The sequence below is a fragment of the Lonchura striata genome, chromosome 1 (genome assembly GCF_050655825.1).
Source record: "Lonchura striata isolate lonStrDom1 chromosome 1, ASM5065582v1, whole genome shotgun sequence".
Classification (NCBI taxonomy): Eukaryota; Metazoa; Chordata; class Aves; order Passeriformes; family Estrildidae; genus Lonchura; species Lonchura striata.
In genome coordinates this window covers 62,958,636-62,981,462 of record NC_140703.1, presented here as the reverse complement: position 1 = coordinate 62,981,462, position 22,827 = coordinate 62,958,636, and the positions used below count along the sequence as shown (strand labels likewise).

At 42.0% G+C, this 22,827-nt stretch overlaps 1 protein-coding gene across 4 annotated transcripts in view; it reads left to right on the top strand.

Annotated features, from left to right (window-relative positions):
• Nucleotides 1–14,404, top strand: part of LCP1 (lymphocyte cytosolic protein 1) — a 53,438-nt gene extending 39,034 nt beyond the window's left edge. For all 4 annotated transcript variants that reach the window (XM_085577455.1, XM_085577446.1, XM_021528451.3 and 1 more), the window contains exons 7-16: nucleotides 863–1,028; nucleotides 4,061–4,203; nucleotides 6,183–6,278; nucleotides 6,781–6,976; nucleotides 7,137–7,215; nucleotides 7,416–7,530; nucleotides 8,349–8,482; nucleotides 9,452–9,575; nucleotides 11,620–11,744; nucleotides 12,978–14,404. In XM_085577455.1, the coding sequence (XP_085433581.1) occupies nucleotides 863–1,028; nucleotides 4,061–4,203; nucleotides 6,183–6,278; nucleotides 6,781–6,976; nucleotides 7,137–7,215; nucleotides 7,416–7,530; nucleotides 8,349–8,482; nucleotides 9,452–9,575; nucleotides 11,620–11,744; nucleotides 12,978–13,110 (1,311 nt within the window). In that variant the 3' untranslated portion in view covers nucleotides 13,111–14,404. The remainder of the gene's footprint in view (nucleotides 1–862; nucleotides 1,029–4,060; nucleotides 4,204–6,182; nucleotides 6,279–6,780; nucleotides 6,977–7,136; nucleotides 7,216–7,415; nucleotides 7,531–8,348; nucleotides 8,483–9,451; nucleotides 9,576–11,619; nucleotides 11,745–12,977) is intronic.
• The last annotated feature ends 8,423 nt before the right edge of the window (nucleotides 14,405–22,827 follow it).

The following is a 22,827-nucleotide window of genomic DNA, read 5'->3' as shown; positions in this document are numbered from 1 at the left end:
AATGGAAAAGGAACATAATGTTCCTGAAATATCATTTTTATTTCTGCCTGTCACTGTGAATCACTGAATCCCTCAGTTTCCTCTGAACACTCCCAAACCAGGAGTCCATACTCCAGAGTTCAAAAAGAAAATGTCCAGCTATTACCAGTTCTGACCAGTTGGCTGAACTGCAAGGCTACAAACTCATCAGGTTTATTCATACTGATTGCTGGGACAGTGTGTTCTTTGCAAACACTGCCAGCTAGCAACTTACTTGTACCTTAGGTATCAGGCAGGGCTTTTGCAGAGTGCTTAGAGAGAGGTGAGCCTGGGATATCTGCCAGTTGATGGGGTTGTAGCTCCTTTCCTCCTCCACGTGTGCAGGACTGAGCAGAGGAGAGTTTGCCCACGCTGAAGCTGTCTGTACCTGGGCATGAACTCTGGCATTAGCCCTAGGGACATCCTGGCCTTGGTAGCCAGGACTGAGCCAGGACATCTCTGTGAATGTAGACATATGCTCTGAGCTCCAGTGCCCGGTGACATGACATTTGCCACCTCTGCCAAAAAGAGATCCTTTCTGTCTTTATGTTGAGACCCAGAATCCCCAGGAGAGTCTGCATTCCCCTGTTCCCTGTGTCAAACATGTATCCTGGGCTGCATCAAAAGAACTGTGGCCAGCAGGTCAAGGGAGGTGGCTCTGTCCTTGTATTCCACTCTGATGAGCACCCAGAGCATCCACCTGGAGCACTGCCTCATGGTTATGTGTACTTCAATGTATTTGCAGTGAAGCTGCCTGCAGATTTCACTCGTTTTGGCTGTGCTCCCTTCCTGTAGCCCCAGCTCTTACGTTCTGCATAATTCAGAAATTCTCACCTTTCCCTAGGAAAATCTGAACCTGGCCCTGAACTCTGCTTCAGCCATTGGGTGCCATGTTGTTAACATTGGAGCTGAAGACTTAAAAGAAGGCAAACCTTACCTGGTTCTGGGTCTTTTATGGCAAGTCATCAAAATTGGACTCTTTGCCGACATAGAGATCAGCAGGAATGAAGGTATGTATGGCTCTTCCTTTCAGTGCTCCACTGTTACCACTGCAGAGTCTTTAGGATAAAGCTCTTTTTTTAAAAAAATCAAGATTTTAATTTTTTTTTCTTCAAGTACTTGTTGTCTGTTTTCTTGACTGGTCTAATTTCCCTTGCTTTTCATGAGCTTCAAGTCCAAGGTTTTCTGTAGACTTGTGTATTCTGCTCATTGGGTCAAGAATAGTGGTCTGCATCCAAGTATATTGGTGTATTGGCACTAAACCTGGGATAATGAAATCTGCATTCAGGAAGTTTGACTCCTTCTTGCTCTTGATTGCCAAATATTTTTCTTTGTGAAATCATAATTATAGGATCATACAATAATTTAGGCTGGAAGGAACCTGTGGAGGTGCACCTTAGAGATCTGACTTAGTCATCCAGCTACCTGCTTTCAGCAGTACAACATCTTAAGTATAACAACTTAATGTCAGGTGAGGTAGCTCAGGGTCTTTTCCTGTGTTTTCTGGGCAGCCTATTCCAGAGCCCAACCACTCTTGTTCTGAATTTTTTTTCTAGTTGGAATCTAGTTGGATTTTCCCTTCTGGCATCTTGTGACACAGCTCCTCATCCTTTTCCTGTGCATACTGGAAAAATGCAGATCTGGCCCCTCTATAATGGTTGAAGACAATACTTGCAACTCTCTCAAACCTTTTTTAGGCTAAACAATACAAATTTTCTCATCCTCTTCCCTTATATCACAAACTTCCATCAAAACATTTTTGTGTCCTTCCACTAAACTCGCTTCAGTTTGTCAATGTCTCTCTTGTACTGGGAGTCAGAAACTGGACATAGCATTCCAGGTGTGTCTCACCAATGCCAAAATTCTCTATGAAGTAGCTTTGTCATGAAGGCTATGGGTGTACCTGCAGTTCACACAGAACCTCATCTTGCTGCTTTGTTCCCCATACCTCTGGATAGTCCCTCACCCAACACTGACACTTCTTTCTTCCAGTTTCTGTGCAGGCATTACCTTCATTGCCTCACCCCTTTCACAATTCTGTCCTTTCTGTTGCCAGAGCCACCCGTTCCCATTCCTTTGTAGGTAGCCTTGCCCTGTTTATTTGCTATTTTTTTCCTTTCTGGTATTTTCTCCTTCACTTCTCATCTAAGACTTCATCTAAGGCTAGACAAGCCAAGAAAATGCTGATTTTTTTTTTCAGGTTTTCCCTTTCCCTCATAGCCGTTGTCTGCAGCTGTTTCAGGTAAAACTCCCCTTTCTTGAACAGGGAACCCTGTATTTCCAATGAGTTTTCATGAGCACTTGATAAGGCAGTAATACATCCCAACCTCTTTGGGAATTACCTGGGATGCACTTAATATCATATTGGATTTTTCCCATGTCATATCAAATCATGGCTCAGAGTAGCTTGGAAGACATTTAATCCACTCAGGTTCTCATCCTTCGTTCATATAAGCTTTTAGCTAATAGCAGTTGCTCATATTAATTCCCCAGTGAATGTCTTTGAACATGGCACTATTAAATTGCATTCCATTTTTATTACTGTCATCTAGTTTGTTCTGTCGGATTTCCTGATGGTCCTCTGTATTGACTATGCCACCTATTGACTATCATCTTCACATTTTTAGCATGTTGCAAGTATTTGTGCCAAGATAATTGATGCAAAAAAAAAGAGAAAACATTAATCCAAAAATCAATCCACATCCAACACCACAAGAATCCTTCTTCCAGCCTTCTGTCAGTGTCAACACTGTTCTCTTCATAAAATCCTCTGTCTACCTTCAAATGCTCCTATTATCCCCCTCTGGTCCAGTTTAACCCCATTGCACCCTACATCAAATTATCTGTGTAACTCCAGTTATGGTATGTCTCCACTGTTTCCTTTATGTAGCCAATCCATAATTCTTTCAAGGTCTGACAAAAGATACTAGAAGAAAATCAGAGCAATGTAACACACTCTCCTTTTTTTGCCACATTAATAATTAGCTTCCATGTTAGTTCTTCTTTTCAAAACTAGTTCCAAAGCCTTTCATGGTCCAAAGTTTCAAGGGTCAATCTTCCCATCCTTCCTGTTCCTCCTCTTATGAACATAATATCAATTTTTCTATATAAATAGGGTATCTCCTCAATTGACAGATGAATTAGCCCTACTGGCCCACAGGCCTATGAGGTAATGTGCAAGCATTCCAGAATGCCTGTGTGAATCCAGTTTCAGTGTGAAGGGCACTGAGATTTCTTTCATCTAAGCTGCAAAAAGCAGTTCATATTTTCATTGCAAGCTTGCCCCTGTGCTCAGCATCACTGTGTCCAGCTCTGCACTGCTCAGCACAGGAAAGACTTGGACCTGTTGGAGTGGGTCCAGAGGATGGCCACAGAAAGGCTCAGGGTGCTGGGGCACTCCTATGAAGATGAGCTGAGAGAGCTGAAATTGTTCAGCCTGTAGAAGAGAAAGTTTCAGGGAGACTTTATTGCGGCCTTCAAGCAACTGAAGGGGCTTATGAGAAAGATGACAGTAAAATTTCCAGTGGGGCCTATTGCAATAGGAAGAGGGGTAATAGTGTTAAACAAAAGAGGGTAGATTTAGACTTGGTATGAGGAAGGAATTTTTTGCAATGGAGGTAGTGAAACACTGGCAGAGGTTGCCCAGAGAGTTGGTAGATGCCCCATTCCTGAAAACATTCACAGTTATGTCAAATGGAGCTCCAAGCAAACTGATTTAGTTGAACATGTCTCTGCTCATTGCAGGGAGGGTTGACCAGACCTTTATGGCTTGTGGGCAGTTCTTAGACCATACTGTAATTGTTTTCCATTTGAATATGATCCCCTACTAGATTCACAAATTACAAGCTTTGACTCATTTTATTGATGAGAGCCTTTTTCTGTTTACATCTCTGTCATGCTAACCCAGTTTGAATTTTTGAAACATTTTGGCAACTCATATTCAGAAACTAGGGTAGGAAAACATAAAAGAGAGAAAACAGTTATACGTTTTCCTCAACAAGTGTTCACATCATTGTTTTTTAATTTTTTCTTTCCTGCTTAGCCTTGATTGCTCTTCTGAGAGAAGGAGAGAGCCTGGAGGATCTGATGAAGTTGTCTCCAGAGGACCTGTTGTTGAGATGGGCAAACTATCACCTGGAAAATGCAGGATGCAACAAAGTCAACAACTTCAGCGCAGACATCAAGGTATGAGAAATATTGACCAACAAAAGCAAAACAGTAGCTCTACACACAAATTCTTGCCCTCCACAGAGGGATTGTGCACTGAAACACTCCATGAAGCTGAGACTTGTGCTTGACAGTACTCTGCCAAGCACATGGAGCTGGGTACTTAAAATATTTTCTTTGTGGTTTACAGGCAAACTACTGGGTATGGTTTGGACAGGGCATATGGACATTATATTTTCAACTCCTTGCCTCTATTGCTCACCTCCTTTCCAAATCTCCCTAAATAACTCTTGACCTGACTTCTGTTTGGAAAACCTTTAGTCAAACATGTAGAGAAAAATGATTGGGCATTTCCAATTTCCGCACTTGATCTTTCCTTTGCCTGGGCTATGTGCTCCTCTGTCCCAACATTTGCTATAGACCTGAATGCAGTTTTCTGTGAGTTTTAATTCACTGGGACTATTGAAAATATCACATCTATACTGGGAGGCACTTGCAAGGGTGGATCTGTAGTCTGGGCAGCATTATTTCTGGACCTCTTGGGCTTGTGGGTGCAGTTTCAGCAAAGCTTTCTCTGTAGGACCTTCATTGTTCCCAGACAGATGTAGCTGGACCTCAGTGGGCACCAGAATTTCAGACACTAAAACCCAGTGTGAGGCCCAGACAGCATCCCCGAGGTCTAGAGTGTGTATAAAGGAGGGTATCTGAACTGGCTTACAAGAAAGCCAGGGTCTGTCCAGCACATCAGCCTCACCAGCCAAAACCTGACTTGCCTGCTCCCAGAATAGCATGGGAAAAATCTGGCTCCTGAGGTACCTGGCCATAGGCTTCATCAGGGACTGAAGCATAAGCACAAGCATTCAATTGAAATTCAGAAAACAAAACAAAACAAAACAAAAAACCATCAGGGAAGGCAACAAGAGAGATAGAGGGTCACATTTGATAATACAATTTTTATTGTAACAGATTTTTGGTTGACTGTGTGGAGGTGACTGGAGAATATCCATGAAAAGGGAAGGGAATGGAGTCTTTCCCATCTTTCTGTGTGCTGGTCAAAAAGACTATGGTTCAACTGATTAAATCCTACCTGCAACTGAAAGCTAAATCACAATTCTGGTGTTTACAGTTGGAAAATAAGGCACACATTTACAAGATTTCAGTGGTCTCAGTGTTTACAGACATTCTCTAACTAAGTCTGTCTCCCCACCTCACTTCTGTTATAAATAACCACTTCCTAGATACCAGGCATATTAATGCAGATGTAAAATATTTTAAATAATTCAGGTAGTCTGCTTAATATTTTGAAGAGCATCAGTTGGGTTAGTTAGTCAAGTCCCTAGACATTAACATGTAGTTCTATTTTCAGTTCTTAGAGCTGATTTTGAAGTGAGTTGATATTTTCCACATATGGAAGCAGTGTTGTATTTCACAAAAGATTAAAGACACGACATGATAAACTGTTGTCTCGTTCCTGCCCTTTTGCCTGAAAAATGCTGATACTGTTGTCAGTGTTAACTTCTGTCCTTGCAAACTATGCTTTCTCTTCCACAACTGTTCCAGCCTTGCTTTGAAATCCACTTTAAACATCTGCTTTCTCCTTCTGCATTTTCTTTTATTAAATGCTCAGCAGCCTGACTTCTACAGCATTATAAAGGTATGCATTTTCTTACCTCTATTTTTATGTTCAGATTGTTTAATTCTGATATCTTTTTGTTGTTGCTGCCTTTTCCGTCAGTTCAACACACAGCATTTTTGTCTCGTGTGTTGGGCATTCTCCAGCACATATATAGTGGCTCAGGGAAGAAATAGATCTGGCAAACACAGCATAAAGTAGGAATTGCTAAGTGCTTCCAGCTTAATTAATTTAATTATGTAGCCCAATGATCGATGTAATAAAAATGAAGCATGCAGGCACATTGTTCAGGGGAGCACTGGCATTCAAAGGGCTGAGCTTTAGATGTAATTTTTCTTCCCTTTAATTTCTCTGTCTGTCACAGGACTCAAGAGCTTATTACCATTTGCTGAACCAAGTCGCCCCCAAGGGAGATGAAGAAGGCATTCCAGCTATTACTATTGACATGTCAGGATTAAGGGTAAGATGAGATAAGTTTGGAGAAAATGCCAATATTTTCTGTCCATTACTTGCATTCCTGGCCAACACAGAGCTGCACTGGGATGCCAGAGCCAGCAAATTCTTCATTGCATTGCAACATGATCTTGTATTTCAGAAGTCAAAGCTTCCAAAGAATTAAATTATGTGTTTGGATTTTTGTTAGATAATAACTCTGAAACTTCAGCAACCATTTAATCACACTGATAAACTACTAGCATGTAACAAGTGTATTTAAATACATTTATCTGTGAATTTCATGAAACCATCACATTTACAAGGAGTATGGCTGTAAAAACAATATGTTGAGGTGCTTGACTTGTAGGCAAAGCCCAAAATACAGAGTTGCCATTAGTAAAAATGGGAACGGGAACAACTGTAAATCTGTCAAGGGGCTGCTTTAGCAGCTGGATCCCCCCAAGGAGAGCGCAGTGGGGTGGTGCAGAGCTGGGGTGGGTAGCTGACGTCCCGTTTGTGCCGGGCAGGAGAAGGACGACGTGCAGCGCGCCGAGTGCATGCTGCAGCAGGCCGAGCGCCTCGGCTGCCGCCAGTTCGTCACCGCCACCGACGTCGTCCGGGGCAACCCCAAGCTCAATCTGGCCTTCATTGCCAACTTGTTCAACAAATACCCTGCCCTGCATAAGCCAGAGAACCAGGACATCGACTGGAGCTCCATTGAAGGTCAGGGAAATGCAAATATTGCACCGTGATATTTCCCATGTGTGTCCTTCTGTTCGTGGTTCACTGTGCTGTGAATTCAGTCAGGGTTTCTTCCCAAAGCACTTCCATTACTGAAGTGTGGTGTTCTGCAGGCCTTTGATTGATGTGTCTGTTGTTTTAGGTGAGACAAGGGAAGAAAGGACATTTAGGAACTGGATGAACTCCCTTGGTGTTAATCCACGTGTAAATCACTTGTACAGGTAAGATGAGGTATTACACTCCCTTCAGATGATAAATACAGCCATCAAGTTGTTTGTAAGACCATAAAAACTTTTGGGCCCTATAAGAATTTATGCTGCTTTGTGTTTCCCAGGAAACTAACTTTACCTCTGCTAATAGTTGAGTTGTGCTTCTTTCCTCTATTCTTTGGACAATGATATATCTTTTTTGTTTCTTTCAGTGACCTGTCAGATGCCTTGGTTATCTTCCAGCTCTATGAAAAGATCAAAGTGCCAGTAGACTGGAACAGGGTGAACAAACCACCATATCCTAAACTGGGTGGCAACATGAAGAAGGTACAAAAAGCTAGAATAGTTCCAGTAATGATGCCTTATCCTCAGTGAATGCCTAAGTCATGTGGGTATTCATGTTGCCCTCCAGTCCCAAGGAGAGCACCTTAAATGATTTTTGTGCTTAGTCAGTGGATAATTTTTCGTTCTGAAAAAGAAATATACATTAGACTCACTCACTCTGTTGACAGGTAAAAAATATTTGTTAAGTATAAAAAGACTTGACAACTTTTGTGTCAGTATTTAGAAACTGTATTTGCAGATCCCTTTTGCTACTGCTTTAGGCACTGATTGTAATGCATCTGGACTGTGAGATGCATGGCACCAGCTTAATTGCAGCTGTCTGGATCACTGCCCTCCACATCAACTGAAGACAGTGATGATAAGCATTCTTGATCAGATGCATCAAGAACCGATCACAGAGTTGCTGCTAAATGCAAAGCTTTCTCCCAACTATCTGGATGAGTAATTGCATCCAGTTAGACCAGATTGATCAACCAATCTAAAATATTGGCTGGGACACTAATCCTTTGTCTCAGTGCAAAGCCATAATGCTGGAGGTACCCATGAGCCATACACTTTTATTTTCCAGGATAATCTGCTTTTCAGGCCCTGATAATGAAGTATAGCATTTTCTTCTATGTTAAATGTTCAGAATGGTATTTTTGGGATGGATCTGCCTGCTAGTAGTCAATCAGCTGTTTTATCACAAAGCCCCAAAGTTTTTGTTTGCCCAGGAGGCTGAGTGATCCAAAGAATTTAAAGTAACAGTGTCTTGTCTTCTTTCTTCTTTTTTCCTATATTTTTGACCCTGGCATTTACAGCTTGAAAACTGCAACTATGCAGTGGAACTGGGAAAGAATCAAGCCAAATTTTCCCTTGTTGGCATTGCTGGGCAAGATCTGAATGAAGGAAACCGTACGCTCACGCTGGCCTTAATCTGGCAGCTGATGAGGAGGTAGGTCAGGCAGCCACGAGCCTCAGAGCATTTTGATCTGCTCAGTTTGCATTGCTGTGGTTATGCTCTCACTGAGGAGGCTCTACAGGCTACAGCCCTCTCACTCCTCTGCACTTCAGTGCCAAGTGACCTTCTGCTCACTCCTGGTTAAGGATGTGATCACAGTACGTCTTGTGGGCAAGGCCATTACAGTCAGCTCATGCAGAAGATTGTTATTGTCACTAACTGCATAGCAACAAGAAATGTTTATTGCATAGAAGAGAGGGAAAGAAGTTAAAAGGCCTCTGTGTCAGAGAATGAGGACAATGTCCCAGAAACAAGTAATTGATGCAGAAGTTTTGTAAGCTGCTCCCTGCATGGGGCACAACTAAGTACCTCTCCCCATTTTAATGTAATTCTCTGTGTGTGTATGTTTCTGTGTTTAAGAGTGTCATAGCTGAGAGTAAAAAGCCCCAGTAGCTGGGAACTGAATACAAACTAAATTCAGACTATAGAGAAAGGTAGAGGTTTATCAGTAAGGTGGTTAAAATAGGGATGAGCTGATTACTTACCCTAAGTTTGGGATATCTTTCTAAGGTGTATGCTGTATAAGCAAAATACTCCAGGCTTGGTTTTATGCAGAAGTCAGTCTTAGGTGAGCAGAAGGATTCCCTTCTATTTCTAAAATCAGTGATTATTTTTTAAGCACTATGAGAATAAGTAATTTACAATGAGATACATTGATAGGAATTCCAGGAATTTTAAGTAACCAAAACTTTTAGCATTCCTAAAACAGTGATTAAGGAACTGGGGATGAATGAAACTCCTTAGATTAATAATTGTGTTATAACATAAATAATATGCACTGTGAGTGTGCATGAGGCAGAGGAATATCAGATAATTGGGATAATGCCAGACAAGCTATGCACATGCAGGACAGTTCTGAGGTTACAGCAGACTTTAAGCAAATATCTTGGCTTCCCTCTTAAGGTACACCCTAAATATCCTTGAAGACATTGGTGGTGGAGAGAAGGTCAATGATGAAATCATTGTCAGCTGGGTCAATGAAACACTCACTGCAGCTGGGAAGGATTCAACCATCTCCAGTTTCAAGGTACAGTTTTTTTCAGAAATCTCTGCTCAGGAATCTCTTACTCAGAGTGCTTGTGTGTGTGATATATAGGTGTGTGTATGCATATACACACACACTCTACATTATGATACAATTCACTGCATCGCTTGATTATTTTTCATTCCCTTTTAAAAGCTTGTTCAAATACACAGGTTTTATTTGAGAGACTTTATTGTGAAAGAGTAATAGAAATATGATATGAACACTACAGGAAATATCTTGAATTCCAGTTTGGCTTGGGAAATCAAAGGATGGAGACAGGAATGATGACTGGAATTAAGAAAGAACTGCTATGCTGTTGGTTATGAATCAACAACAATTACAAATGGCAGCATTAAAATGAACAATAGCAATACATTCATAACCTGGTAGTACCATTCAGGGTACCTTACCTTATTTTGCAAGGTACCATACTAACACAGAGATGGACCAGTTCTAGAGCACTTCCAATTCCGCTAACATATCTATGACACTTCCCAAGCTAGGGAACACTCAGTGGATATAAATCAGCAGTTTGCACCAGGCGAGAACAGATCCATCAAACTTCATGTAATGAGTTCAGGAATCACACAGCTGATCCCTCTCACCCCTCCCATCAGTAGATGTCTATCAATGTCATCTCCCCACAGGAAGCAAATGCACGAGCCCTGCACCCCATCTTTTGCTTTAATGACATTGTATTCTATGACAAGGTGACCTACTTCATGGATGAGGAAAAGGCTGTGGATGTTTTCTACTGGGATTTTAGTGCAGCTTTTGACACTGTTTACCACAACATTCTCCTGGAGAAAGTGGCTGCACATAGCTTGGACAGGTGCACTGTTCACTGGGTAAAAACTGGATGTCCAGGCCCAGAGAGTGGTGGTGAAAGGAGTTAAATCTGGCTGGCAGCCTGTCACCAATTGTGCCCCCAGGGCTCAGTTTTTTGGGGCCATTTAACATCTTTATTGATGGTCTGGACAAGCAGATCAAGTGCATCCTCAGTCAGTTTGCAGAGGACACCAAGCTGGGTTGGAATGCTGATCTGCTGGAAGGCTCTGTAGAGGGATCTGGACAGGCTGCATTAATGAACCAAGGGCAGTTGTATGAGGTTCAATGAGGCCAAATGAGGGTCCTGCACCTGTATCACAACAACCCCAGCAGTACTACAGGCTTGGGGAAGTTGTCTAGCAAGAAAGGACCTAGGAATGTTGGTCAGCAGTGGCTGAAAATGAGCCAGTGTTTGCCCAAGTATCCAAGAAGGCCAATTGCACCCTGGCCTGTATCAGCAGTAGTGTGGCCACCAGGACCAGGGCAGTGATTGTGCTCCTTTACTCAGCCACACCTTGAATCCTATGTCCAATTCTGGGCCCCTTACTACAAGAACGACACTGAGGTGCTGGAGCTTGTCTAAAAGGCAACAAAGCTGGGAAAGGTTCTGGACCATAAATCCTATGAGGAGCAGATGACAGAGCTGGGGGTGTTTAGCCTCAAGGAAAGGAGGCTCAGGGGAGAGCTTATCACTCTCTACAACTGCCTAAAAGGAGAGTGTAGCCAGGTGGGGTCAGCCTCTTCTCCCAGGTAACAAGTGATAGGACAAGAGAAAATGGTCTTGAGTTGCAAATGGCCAGGGAAGGTTTAGATCGGATATTAAGAGTAGTTTTTTCTCTCAAAGTGTTGTAAAGCCCTGGAATAGGCTGCCTAGCGAAGTGAGTCACCATTACCAGAGGATTCAAAAAATGTGTAGATGTAGTGCTTAGGGACATGATTTAGTGGTGGACTGGGAAGTGCTAGATTAAGAGCAGTCTTGATCATAAAAATCTTTTCCAACCTAAATGATTCTATGATGTTTCATCCCTTGGGTGAAACAAAAAATCCTAGAAAGAGTTCTTAGTCTGCCTTAGATAAATAAATATTCTAAGTAGCCCCTTGTGAAGATCTAAATGGTATTTGACTGAACTGTGCATTGCTCTTGAGTCTAGACTCTGGCTTTGTGGGAGTTCTGTCATTCTGTTCTTGCATTTAATTTTATCTTTCATCTATGCAGGATAGCAAAATCAGCACCAGCATGCCAGTCCTGGATCTCATTGATGCCATCCAACCAGGGTCAATCAAGTATGACCTTTTGAAAACAGAGGACCTGAATGATGAGGAGAAACTAAATAATGCTAAGTACGTTTCTGCCGAGTGGCACTTAGCATGAGTTACCTGCTCAGGCTGGCCTGACTCTGTCTTTAAAATCTATTCTGCTGTCATTTTCATCTGGCACAACCTCATGTGAGAAATATCACTTGAGTTAGAAGCATGAAGGCTGGGAGTTAGGTAGTAAAAAGAGTATCAATGCAGTGTGTAATGTTGTAGTTCCTGCTTCATAAATCCCTTGAAATGATTGAAACCACTTGGGTTCACAAGCTCCTATTTTCTTATATTAAATTTAAAATTGTTTCAGAGATCAGGGAACAATGCCAACAAATAATGAACAGGGATTAGTGACAGCTCTTTGGTCACCTACAGGTAGAACAAGGGCATATTTAAGAGAGAAAGAGGAGAACAGGATTCATGCCTGAAAAACTGCTTTTCTAGATGTGGATATTGATTTTTTTTTCCTGAATACAAACGATTTCCTAGCAGAGAGTCAATTCTGGGGGCATCTCCCTCTCCTTTCTGAGTTACACAGATCACCTCCTGGTCTATCATCAGTTTAACGTCTCCTCTTCTATGCAGTAACTACAAAGGAGAAAAGGATGACTGTAAAGCAATCATTATTTTTGTAAAGACTTTGCCATTATTTTTGTAAAGACTTTTCCCACTGTTCTTTTTCCTTCCATTTCCTACCATCTATTCTCTTTCTTTTCTTGCAATCCTATGTCTGCTTTTCTCTGTACTTTATTTCTTCATTCCTCTGCTGTTCTTTTCCTTATTTCACCCCCATTCCCCTGTGTTCCCAATGCTTCTCTGCATTTTGGGGGAAATTTCACAAATGTATGTGCTCTGAAGTGGAAAGAACCTGGGATTTTCTAGCTTTTTTAAAAAAAATAAAGAGAAGAGACAAACTCACTGGAGAACAGCCAGTGGCTCTGAGCAGGGAGATGGGAATGTCAATTTGCACTTTCTGGGTATGACTGAAGTAAGTCCCCGAATGTTGATTTCCAAAAATACTGATTTCCACTGGCATCAGCCTTCTGCTTCTATCCTTGCAAGTTTGTTTTTTGTTACCTTTTATTAGAACTGTAGTTCTTTATGAACCTGTCTGATACATTCCTATAGAAAAGTTTAACTTTGGTAAATCAGTGAAACCCACTCTGGTTTTGATCATGTAAAACACTTAACAGAGGGAAAATTATTCCTACTGCACTAATTTCTGTCTTTATTTTTCCCCTTTTTTTCCCCACCCCTGTAATGCAGATATGCCATCTCTATGGCAAGAAAAATTGGAGCAAGAGTCTATGCCCTTCCAGAAGACCTGGTTGAAGTAAAACCCAAAATGGTCATGACAGTGTTTGCTTGCCTTATGGGAAAAGGAATGAAGAAAGTTTAAAGCACAAAAGACTTGCACTGATGTTGGTTATTCACTCTTTAGATTCCTTCAAACTGGATGCTGTTCTCTGTATCAAATAAATATGCAGGGTGCTCATGCTTTTATGGCATGAATGTTATACATGGTTCCAGGTCATACAGAAGTTGTGTATTCACATGTATCCAGGAAATACTTTGTTGCTTGATTTCTTTGCCTTATTTTCCCACTTTGCTGGCTATAAGCATTTCATATTCCTAAACAAGTTTTCGACACTGAGGCCTAAGCATATCCTTTCATTAATGGATACCAGGGTTTTCTGTGAGAGGTCATCCAGTGACAGACAGCTTTTAGGACTATGAAATGTTATACTCTGCTTCTACCTGAAAATGTTGTCATGCTTTTCGTAGCATTTCTGCCATATTTACCTTCAGTTTGCACCTGGGATAACAAAACAGGTTTCCTCAAGCCAATGCAAGTAATAGTGACTATTTCTGGAGCAGTAGGATCCTCTGAGGAAATTCTTGTGGAAAGAAAAAAGTGTTTGGTGTCTGTGATGTGTTGATGGTATGTAAACTGAGCAGTACTTTTTCCTGCAAGTTATGGCATTACTCAGATTACATTACTGCTCACCAAAAAAGCCACACTGCAGCCTGGTCCTCCAAGGACATCCAAACTCTGGAACCTTTGCAACAAACATTCTCCAAGGAATAATTCATTTTTATGTCATAATAAACTTTAAAAATATTGCAAAGAATGGTAGAAATGAAAGCCATGTTAAAGAAACTAAGGGAATGTACTCAGTAGCAATACAATGAGAGGTGAACAAAGGGATGCAGAATGATATATTTATGTAGACAATAAAAATTCAACTCTGTTAAGTTCACAGACTTGCACTCAAGGGGCTGTGGCTCTGATTCAGGAGAGCATTTATACCTGTGCTAGCATAAGAAACACATTCTAAAATGCTCCCCTGAACCCAGACTGGAATTCTCAACAGAGCTAAATCAGCTTTGCTTTGCAGCTAACAAGGCACTGTAAATTTGCCTCAGTTGAGGTCCTAGCCCTGTCTATGGATAGTCAGTGGGATATATTTGCACTGAATCTCTTCCTTGGCATGAGACATTTACTGGCCTTTATGTGGATTTTACTGTGGTGAAATGCAGAAGGAGGGAATTTTGCCTTAATGCAATCCCGTTGACACAGTTTTCTTCCTCTCCCCCTCCCTTTCCTCCAGACCTTCAGAACTGCCTTAACAAAGAACCAATATTCTATGACATGAGAGGTCTCTCCAAATAAAATGTTCTATGAAGCCAAATGTGTAGCCCTTGCTTTTAGTGGTGGACGTGCTAGTCGGTGTGTGTCACGGAGCTGAAATGGGGACAGAGGTAAAAATAATCTGTGGGCTCACTGAGAATGTGTCTTCTGCATTGTTATTGAAACCACAGATTGCAGAGAATGGAAAGAATTATTTCCTAGGCCATTTGTGAAAATCCCACTCTTAGACACTGTGAAAGATGGGACATTGTTCTGGCTGGACTTCCAGTATGATTTCCCCATTTGGTGCACTGCCCAACATCCTCTTCCTTTGCCCAGATACCCATAAATTTTTCTTTTTTAAGAATTCTGCAATGCAAATATGCTGCTTTGTTTCTTCAAGAATGGCCAGATCCTGATCAGATCTGACTCCCCTGTTCCTCCTAAGAATTTAATACAGGATGGGAAAAGTACAGCATCCTAAAACCCATTCTGTCTGGTCCCAGTATTTCCCAGTGCTTCCAGAGGAGGAGAACATCCAAAGTGCTGTTCAATGGAGATGTCACCCCAGCTTACTGCCCAGGAAGGGGGAATTATGAGACCATGGGCTGTACACTACTTCTCCTCTTTTCAAGTGTACCACCTGCTGTTGCCAGAGAAGAGGGGTGGCACTGAAAAGGCAGCTGCTCTCCCCTTGTAATTGACTTGAGAGTCCTTCAGAGGTAAACCAGAGAGAGGAAACTGTGACTGCAGAGCATCTCTCAGGTGGGATGGCCTTGTATTGTGTGAGCCACATGTATGTGTTTGCAAAATGAAGAGGCAATTTTTTGTTGGATAAATGGTGTAGATCTGAAAGGACTGGGTAATCCTGCCTAAAGACAGCCCTGCTCCAGGTTCCTTGTTTCAGGGAGATGGTCTCACCCCAGAGTCAGGGGCAGTCATGAAGGATGAAGTAGATGACAGATTGGAAATGGCAGCAAGAACCAGGGTGAGAAGGATGGCTTTTCCCTTGACCCCAAATGAATGCAGGCATTTGCCATCCCCAGAGAGTAGAAGAAATTTTCAGGCATTTTCCATTCACCAGCTCTTAGTAATTCAGCTTTTTTGCACAGGGGTAGGATTTTTAGAGGAGTCTGCTGAGATCGGCGGAGAGGAGGCTTCCATACATCACGCATTTCCACTAGGCAAGGCGTAGGACTTCAGGGGCTCTGGGGACTGAAATGCCTCTGCCTCAGGCTCTGGAGAGGGGCCAGGTGATGTACGGTGTTTTTTGAACCATGTTTTGTGGAAGGGGCTGCTTTTCCTCCTCCTCGGCATCCCTGCACGCATCCCTCCCCGCCGGCAGTGCCGTGGCCGCGGGCTGCTCTGGGGAGCAGCAGGGGCGAGTGCCACCCCAGCGGGGAGGGACAGGTCACCGCGAGTGGCACTCGCCGAGCCCTGGCAGCGCCGGGCACCCTCCGGCAACGGGGGAAATGGATCGGCGCTCTCGGCACTCGGCCGGCGCTCGCCGCCGCGCGAAAGGGAGCGAGCGCCGGCAGGGGTACCACCGTAAATACCTCCCGCATCTTCAGCCCTGGCTCTGGAATCACACTAGATAAACGAATCCGTCGTGGTCCCGAAGGTGTGGGAATAGCTGCATTCTGGTACAGGAGTAGAAATATTTTCACTTTTCAGTGCATTTCTGTTTAATCGAGTAGTCTTACTTATTTGATGGACTTAAGGTTTTGCTTTCATGAACTGTCAATAGCAGCCTGTAATAAAGGTCTCTCTCAGCAGATGCTGAAGGCGTTAAGCCTATGACAAACATCACTAAAAATACCAACCAGGATCTGGAATTTTTTGCTGTTTCTTTCCTCAAACTTTTTCCCATCCTTCTTAGAGAAAGCAGCTGTCTTTGGGATTCACTCTCAAATCAAGCTGGCTTTGTAAGCACTTCCATTATTGATTGTCATTGCACAATTAATCATGATTTTCAATGCTTCAAAAAGGCTTAGACATTAATACGAATAAAAATAAAGCATCAGCATTTAGACTAAATAGGAGAAAAAAAACATGAGGGCAATCAATCCACACGCCTCAGGGTACATCTGATCACCAGATGGACTTAGAAGGAAATGTCCCCCCCACAGAGTAGTAAAGCATAATAAGGTATATGATGAGGATTTTACACCTTCTTGTAAATCATCTACCCTAGCTAGAAATCATCTGTTCTAGCCTTAGAAAGGGGACAGCAAGCAGTATGGCTGGTTGCTGTGCTCTTGTAGAGATAAGGTTGTTTCTATTTCCTCCTGAACTGGGACTGAACCAAAACCCCAACCTGACATCACTCATCCTTCTAAGTGCAGCTTAATTCTTTTACAAGCCTAATCACAAACTTCAGGTCTTGGTGTCCACTGCTGCCTAAATGACCAGCAGCTTTGATCTGGTTTCTGCTTGGAAAATAGGACCCTTGGAAAATAGGTCTCTGTCAGCTGGCTGCAAAAAGCACAGGAGCTGCACTGGTCCTACAGCAAGTACCAGTGATTGCTGCTTTCAGCTTGACGGAGAAATGGATCCTGGTGCCTCCAATCCTACAAACCCATATGCTGAGTTGCTCAGAGTCAGCTCTCTGTCTTCTCATACTTCTGGAAGCCTCCTCCACCATATGAAGAACAGACTTGCCAAGAATTTGGCAGCATTTTCCTTCAGGCTGCTCAGCCAATTAAGCCCGGTGCTTTTCAGGCAGCAGAGAGTAGCACCACTGAATGCTGAACTCTGCCTGCTGTGTGGTGAGCCATGTTGGAGCTGAAATTTATCCACAAACATAAGAAGCTGTTCATTAGCAGGACATGAATCAGGAGAGCACTGTGTACTGTTAAGGTGGCATCTGTGGACTTTGTACAGCTTAATGTGAGAAAACTGTGAATTAGGGCCAAGCTCAAATTATAATGCTTTCAATTTTTTTATAATTGTCATTCAGTGCTTGGTAGCGGTTCTCTTCTGCCACCATGAAAAATGTGTTATTCACCTGGCAATTCCTTTGATGCTCTGAAAGTAACACACAGTTCTTACTTCTCACCAAGTAAAATGGCTATATTTATAAAGGTCTGTTTTTCATTGTATCTTATTTACTTTTTGTGCCCTGATAACTTTTCAAAGTGCTTTATAGGAAGATTAATTCGTTCCAAGAGTGCAAAGTACTATTACTGTTCCAGATCCATGATAAATTGTCCAAAGCTGAGAAAGGCAAGAATTCATACAGGCCATCTGCTCAGCGGTAATGCTATATCTGAAATTTATGAAAAGAGCAGAAAGCTACATAACCAATCCCACCTAGATACACTGAACTCCCTCAGGACAGGGTCTCATTTAGTGCATTTGTTAAGGATCTAAGGAAATAGAGCAATGAGTATCTGTAAATGCATGAAGCACAGAGAGGAGCCTCACACATCCACTCCAGAAATCTCCTAGCAGATGCTTCACGCGTGTAGTGCTGCTTTGATTCATGCAGGCAGAAAAGCAATGTGAAAATGAAAGGCAAAACACCCTGCATGTGTGAGAGGTGGTGGACAAGACTTAAGAGCACCAGCCTTGCCATGCTACCTCCTCAAGGCCTGTGTTTGCTTGGGTGTCAGTGAAACCATCCTGTGGTTAGGTAATGTGCCAGTGAAAGGCTTAATCAGCCACAGCAGGAAAACAGAAATTCCTGAGGAGAGATGCAGGCTCTGCCCACCAGTCCTACATCCACTGCTTGCAGCACTGTCAAATCACAACTGATATTAGGGAAATGTGGCCTCAAGTGTCCCATAATACTTCTCAGATCTACCTGGGGTGATGCTGTCCATGCAGAGATCAGATCTTGCATACCAGTCAAATGCCTCTAGAAAATTTCCAAATTTGTACAAACTTCCCAATTTGTGGTTGGAGCCAGGTTCTAGAGCAGTGATGTTGTCTCTGCAGTGTGGATCTGCTTGCACAGACTGATGGTGGTGGGGACCACACCAGCTGAGAGGGGTGAATGAAAGAGGGCAGGACCTTTGCTCTATGGAGTTTCTCTTCACCAGCATCCTCAAACAGGCCCTGGCAGCTTTCAAACAGGTCCCAGCATTCTCCAAAAGTCCAAAGAAAAGGTCAACTCTTCCAATCTCTTCCAGATGCCGTGCAAGAAATGTGAACAAGTTCAAGGAGAGCAAAGAAGAAAGAAAGTTCTGTTGATCCAGCCAGAGACAGGTAGAACACATCACTACTCCAGGGCTAATTTCATTCTGGATATGTGCACACATAACCTTTGTACATAGAGGGAGACAGGTGTGCATCCATTCACGTGCATCTTGGCCAAAGTGTGCTCTCTGTAGGTGGCACTTGGACACCTTCCTCAAGTGCTCAGAAGTTCTGCTTGGAGTGTTCCTGGGACTCTCTTCGATATCCTTTGTTTACCAAAATAAAACTGGCCTTGCAAGTGCTCCTTGCTAAGATATTGGCAAATAAGTCAACGTGGCAAAAAGAAAACATGAGTCACTTGGATAATGTGTTGTTTGGGTGGTAGTTTACAACAGACCTTCAGGAAGCAGAGCTAATGAAGAAAGTGTTTAAACGTACAGACACCTCCCCATTTACCCCAAACTGTGCTTCACTATAGCAGCTTTCATTTTGCTAACCCAGAAGAACTGACTAGTAAAGAGAGTAAAAGAAAAGATTTAATAAACAAAAAATGTTGGCACAACAGAGTCCTCAAAAATGCCAAGGAAACATGTATTTTCAGCCTCTGCTCATACCTATCAGCCATGATTGAAGCATACTGCTGAGGTGTGTTTCCTCCCAGCTTAATCCATAATTTTCTAGCACAAGCAGCATCTGATTTTTATATTTGAGGATGATGCGAGGTAGAAATGCCAGAACAACAGAAATTTAGACATAGTTCAGATTTTCCCCTCCTGGTGATTTCATGGGCTGCAAAATTGTTTCCTGAATGAAATAACAGAGGTTGATGACATTGGCCATGTATGCAAATGATCACAGTGTCCTACAAAGATTAATTGGTTCATGAATAAAGATGAGGAGCTGAGGTGTGCAGGGAGAAATCATTTATCAATTATATGCCTTGGAAAACTGAAAGATGATGCAGCCTTAACGGCTGAATGGGTTTGAAAGGGGGACTTGTAAATTGAGTTCTAATTTTGTTCTGCCACATTCATAATAAAGGGCTGTTAGACTAATTGCATCCTTGTGTGGCTCATGACCAACAGCACTCAGCTGCATCACACAGGGAGCAACAGAGATCAGAGTTTAGTTAGATTTTAGTCATCTGCCTCAGGTGTGAAGGATGCTCACTGGTTACCTTTGGCCTCATCAGTAGTGATAAGGCACAAAAAATGGCAAAAGCCTATCAGCAATTTTCATGAGATTATTTTCCATTTGAATCTGAATTTAAAGAACCAGAAAGGACAGCACAGACTCACTTGGCTTTTATGTTCTGCTTCAGTCACACAGATGCATCAGCACGATTACCCATCCCTGAAGGGACTCCCTGATTAACTGGAAACAAGAGAATTCTGGAGGATCAAAACCATAACAGACTATGCTAATCCCAAACAAGGAAAAAGATCAGAGGGATGTGGTTGCTGATAACAGCTGACCTCTGCTTCTCCTGCCCCTTGTGAGTGCTTGTTAACAGGTTTACTGTTACAACAGACAGCGCCAGCCTAGCATGGGGTTTAGCACACACTGAAATACAGACTCAGATCTGAGAATCTTGATGACACTTGTTATTTAAATTCTTGCTGCTGGATACTGTGCAAGCCCCAGAATCAATGAGGATATCATACTTAGGTTACAGTTGAGTATAAAGGAAATCTCGTGAGATTTGTGTTGCTGAAAACCAGGGTGAGAACCACTTATGAGAGTCACTGGAGATTACTCAGTGGCTACATCTGTCTGCAGCAGTTCAAGAAGTTTCTTCTTTGACTTGTTTTATCTGACAGCTTTCCAGGGTCTGGCTCTCTTTCACCAAAAAGAGAAGCCTGCAGGAGCCCAGCATGATGACCAGGCACAGCCCAGCATCCCAGCATGTGCTGAGGGGTCTTCAGCAATGATAGATACCCTGACTTAGCAGGGACACGAGTGCTGGTCTCTGCTACTGCCACCATTCTGGGCACTGACATCTTAAACCACCACACAAAGATTTGCCAGAGCCTGGTCTGTCTGAGGTACAGCACCCAGTGTCTGCCCAGGGGACACTGGTGTTTCTACATTTGAATGTGCAGAGGGAGAAGAGAGACAGGATTCAGCCAAAAGAATGAAGACATCTCCTTAGAACTGCCTTTAATTGTGATTATATTTTAAAAATCAATATAATGATGGCATCAAGAGGCTATATATATATATTACCAGTCCTAATTCCCAGATGCATATTTTTCAACAGAGAAATCAAGAGAATAATTTGTTAATTATCAGCTCTGAAAACCAAGACCAGCTCATCCCTCTTTAAATGAAAGCCTGTGCATCTCCCAAAGTGACCATAAAAGTTCAACACCAACCAACACAACTGAAATTGTCCCCCATTAGTACAAGGCCTCTGGCCATATTTGCTATGGCAACACTTGCAAGTGTCAGGTCAGCAGAGCCCATGGACTACCCAGTGAGAAGGAATAATTAATCCAAGTGCAACAAAAACTTTGAACTCTGACAGAATTTTTGACCAAGCAGCTCTTCACCAGGTGATGCTGAGTCGGCAGAAGCAAAAAGGGTTGCTGGAAATGATCAGTTTTGATGAATTTCCCAATTAGAGAAAAATAGATTTGTTCAAGAAAGGAGGATGTCAAATCTCCTCAAATTCAACTAAAACCTCACCTTGCAAGAGTTTCTAAATTGAGTCTTTTTTTCCTCCAGGTTTTAAAAACAATCTGTAGAAATTCAAGTTAATTTTCAATAAAATAATTAAAATGCCTTACAAAAATATCAAGCAACAGTTAAAATTCTCAAAACTAAATGTTTTTATTAACTCAATTATTTTTACTGTTGAACTTCACAGTGTTTTTTAAGACTGCATTTTTCTTTCCTGATAATCTGGGAAATACTTCTCAGATTCTAAGAAGTCCTCAAAGGCTATTAAAAGATTTACTGCTGCAGGTAGAGTTTCCTCAAACACCTTTTTTTTTTCTTTTTTTTGAATGAAATATTTCCTTTGCATTCCAGAAACCAAAAAGCAAGTAGGAAACCAGTAGCTTTCAAACACTGTGTGAACAGTCACTTTGCAATAAACTGGAGAATCTCCTGGAAGAACAACCAACACTAAAAAAAGTCCTACAACTATCATTTGTCTAAAACTCTCTTCTTGGGTAGACAGTAGAAAATGTTCCCTTTTCCCACTTAATTAACACCCTAAGACATGTACAGATATGACCTTTTCCTTTCCTTCAATAAAAGCAACCCAACTCCATCAGCTTTTCAATCTCTTCTGTTAAATCTAGCTCAGCAGATTAAATTTTTCTTCATATCTGTGCATGAAACAATTCCACATGAAATAGTGTCTGAATGAGCAAGTTTTGTATCCCGTATTTTATTTTTATTTGACAGCTTCCTTTCGCCTGTGTGAGGAAAGAGCATCTGAACCACTGGTTTAAAAATCAACCCTTCTGACAGAGTGCTGCCCACTGCCCTTGCTGGGAATGGCCTCTGTACTTTTATCAGAACTTCCTGTTTGTTTGAACAATATCTAAAAAGATAAAATAAGAACTAAAAGTGTAGGTAAGGCATCACTTCCCATAAGCCTTTCTTTGCCTTTCCTTTTGGTGTCTGGTTTGTGCTCAACTCCAGTTTGGGGATTTTCAGTATTGGTGTATTTTCACAAAGACATTAACCCCAGTGTACCCACTGGAGAGCATGATTCACCTCTGTTGACTTCAGCCACCTAAAACTCAGCTGTCCGGTTTCTTAGGACAGGACTGCCCTTCTGAAACAATTAAAACAAAACAAAACAAAACAAAAACAAAAAAAAAAAAAAAACAAAAAAACAAAAATAAAATTTACAACAAAACCAAAACAAACCAAAAAACCAACCAACCAAATAAAAAAACCCAGGACTGTGTTTGACTTCCAAAGGCCTGGCTGCCTGCTTAGGTGGAGAATTGTCTCTCATCTGGACCAACTTTAGCTCCATGTTCAAGCATGGAACAGAAATGAAGATTATCTATTCTCGACATGCCAAATTCACAAAGCTTTTCAGCATGTCCTGTACAGATAACTGTGGATAGAGAAACGAGAAGCCAATCTTGGGGGCATGCAAAAATTAGTAATAATGAGATGAAGAGTCACTTGTACTTTTTCTTGAAAAGTAATCCTTATGACATCCATAAGGAAAATACATGGATGACAAAACACTAAAAAACATATGTCTCACTTGCTCCTTGTTTTCTCTGCTAGCAAATGCTAGGAAAAGAAGGTTTCCTGATCAGAGTTTTTCTGCTTGGACTTAACCTCATTCCCACTGCTTTGAACCAGATTCAT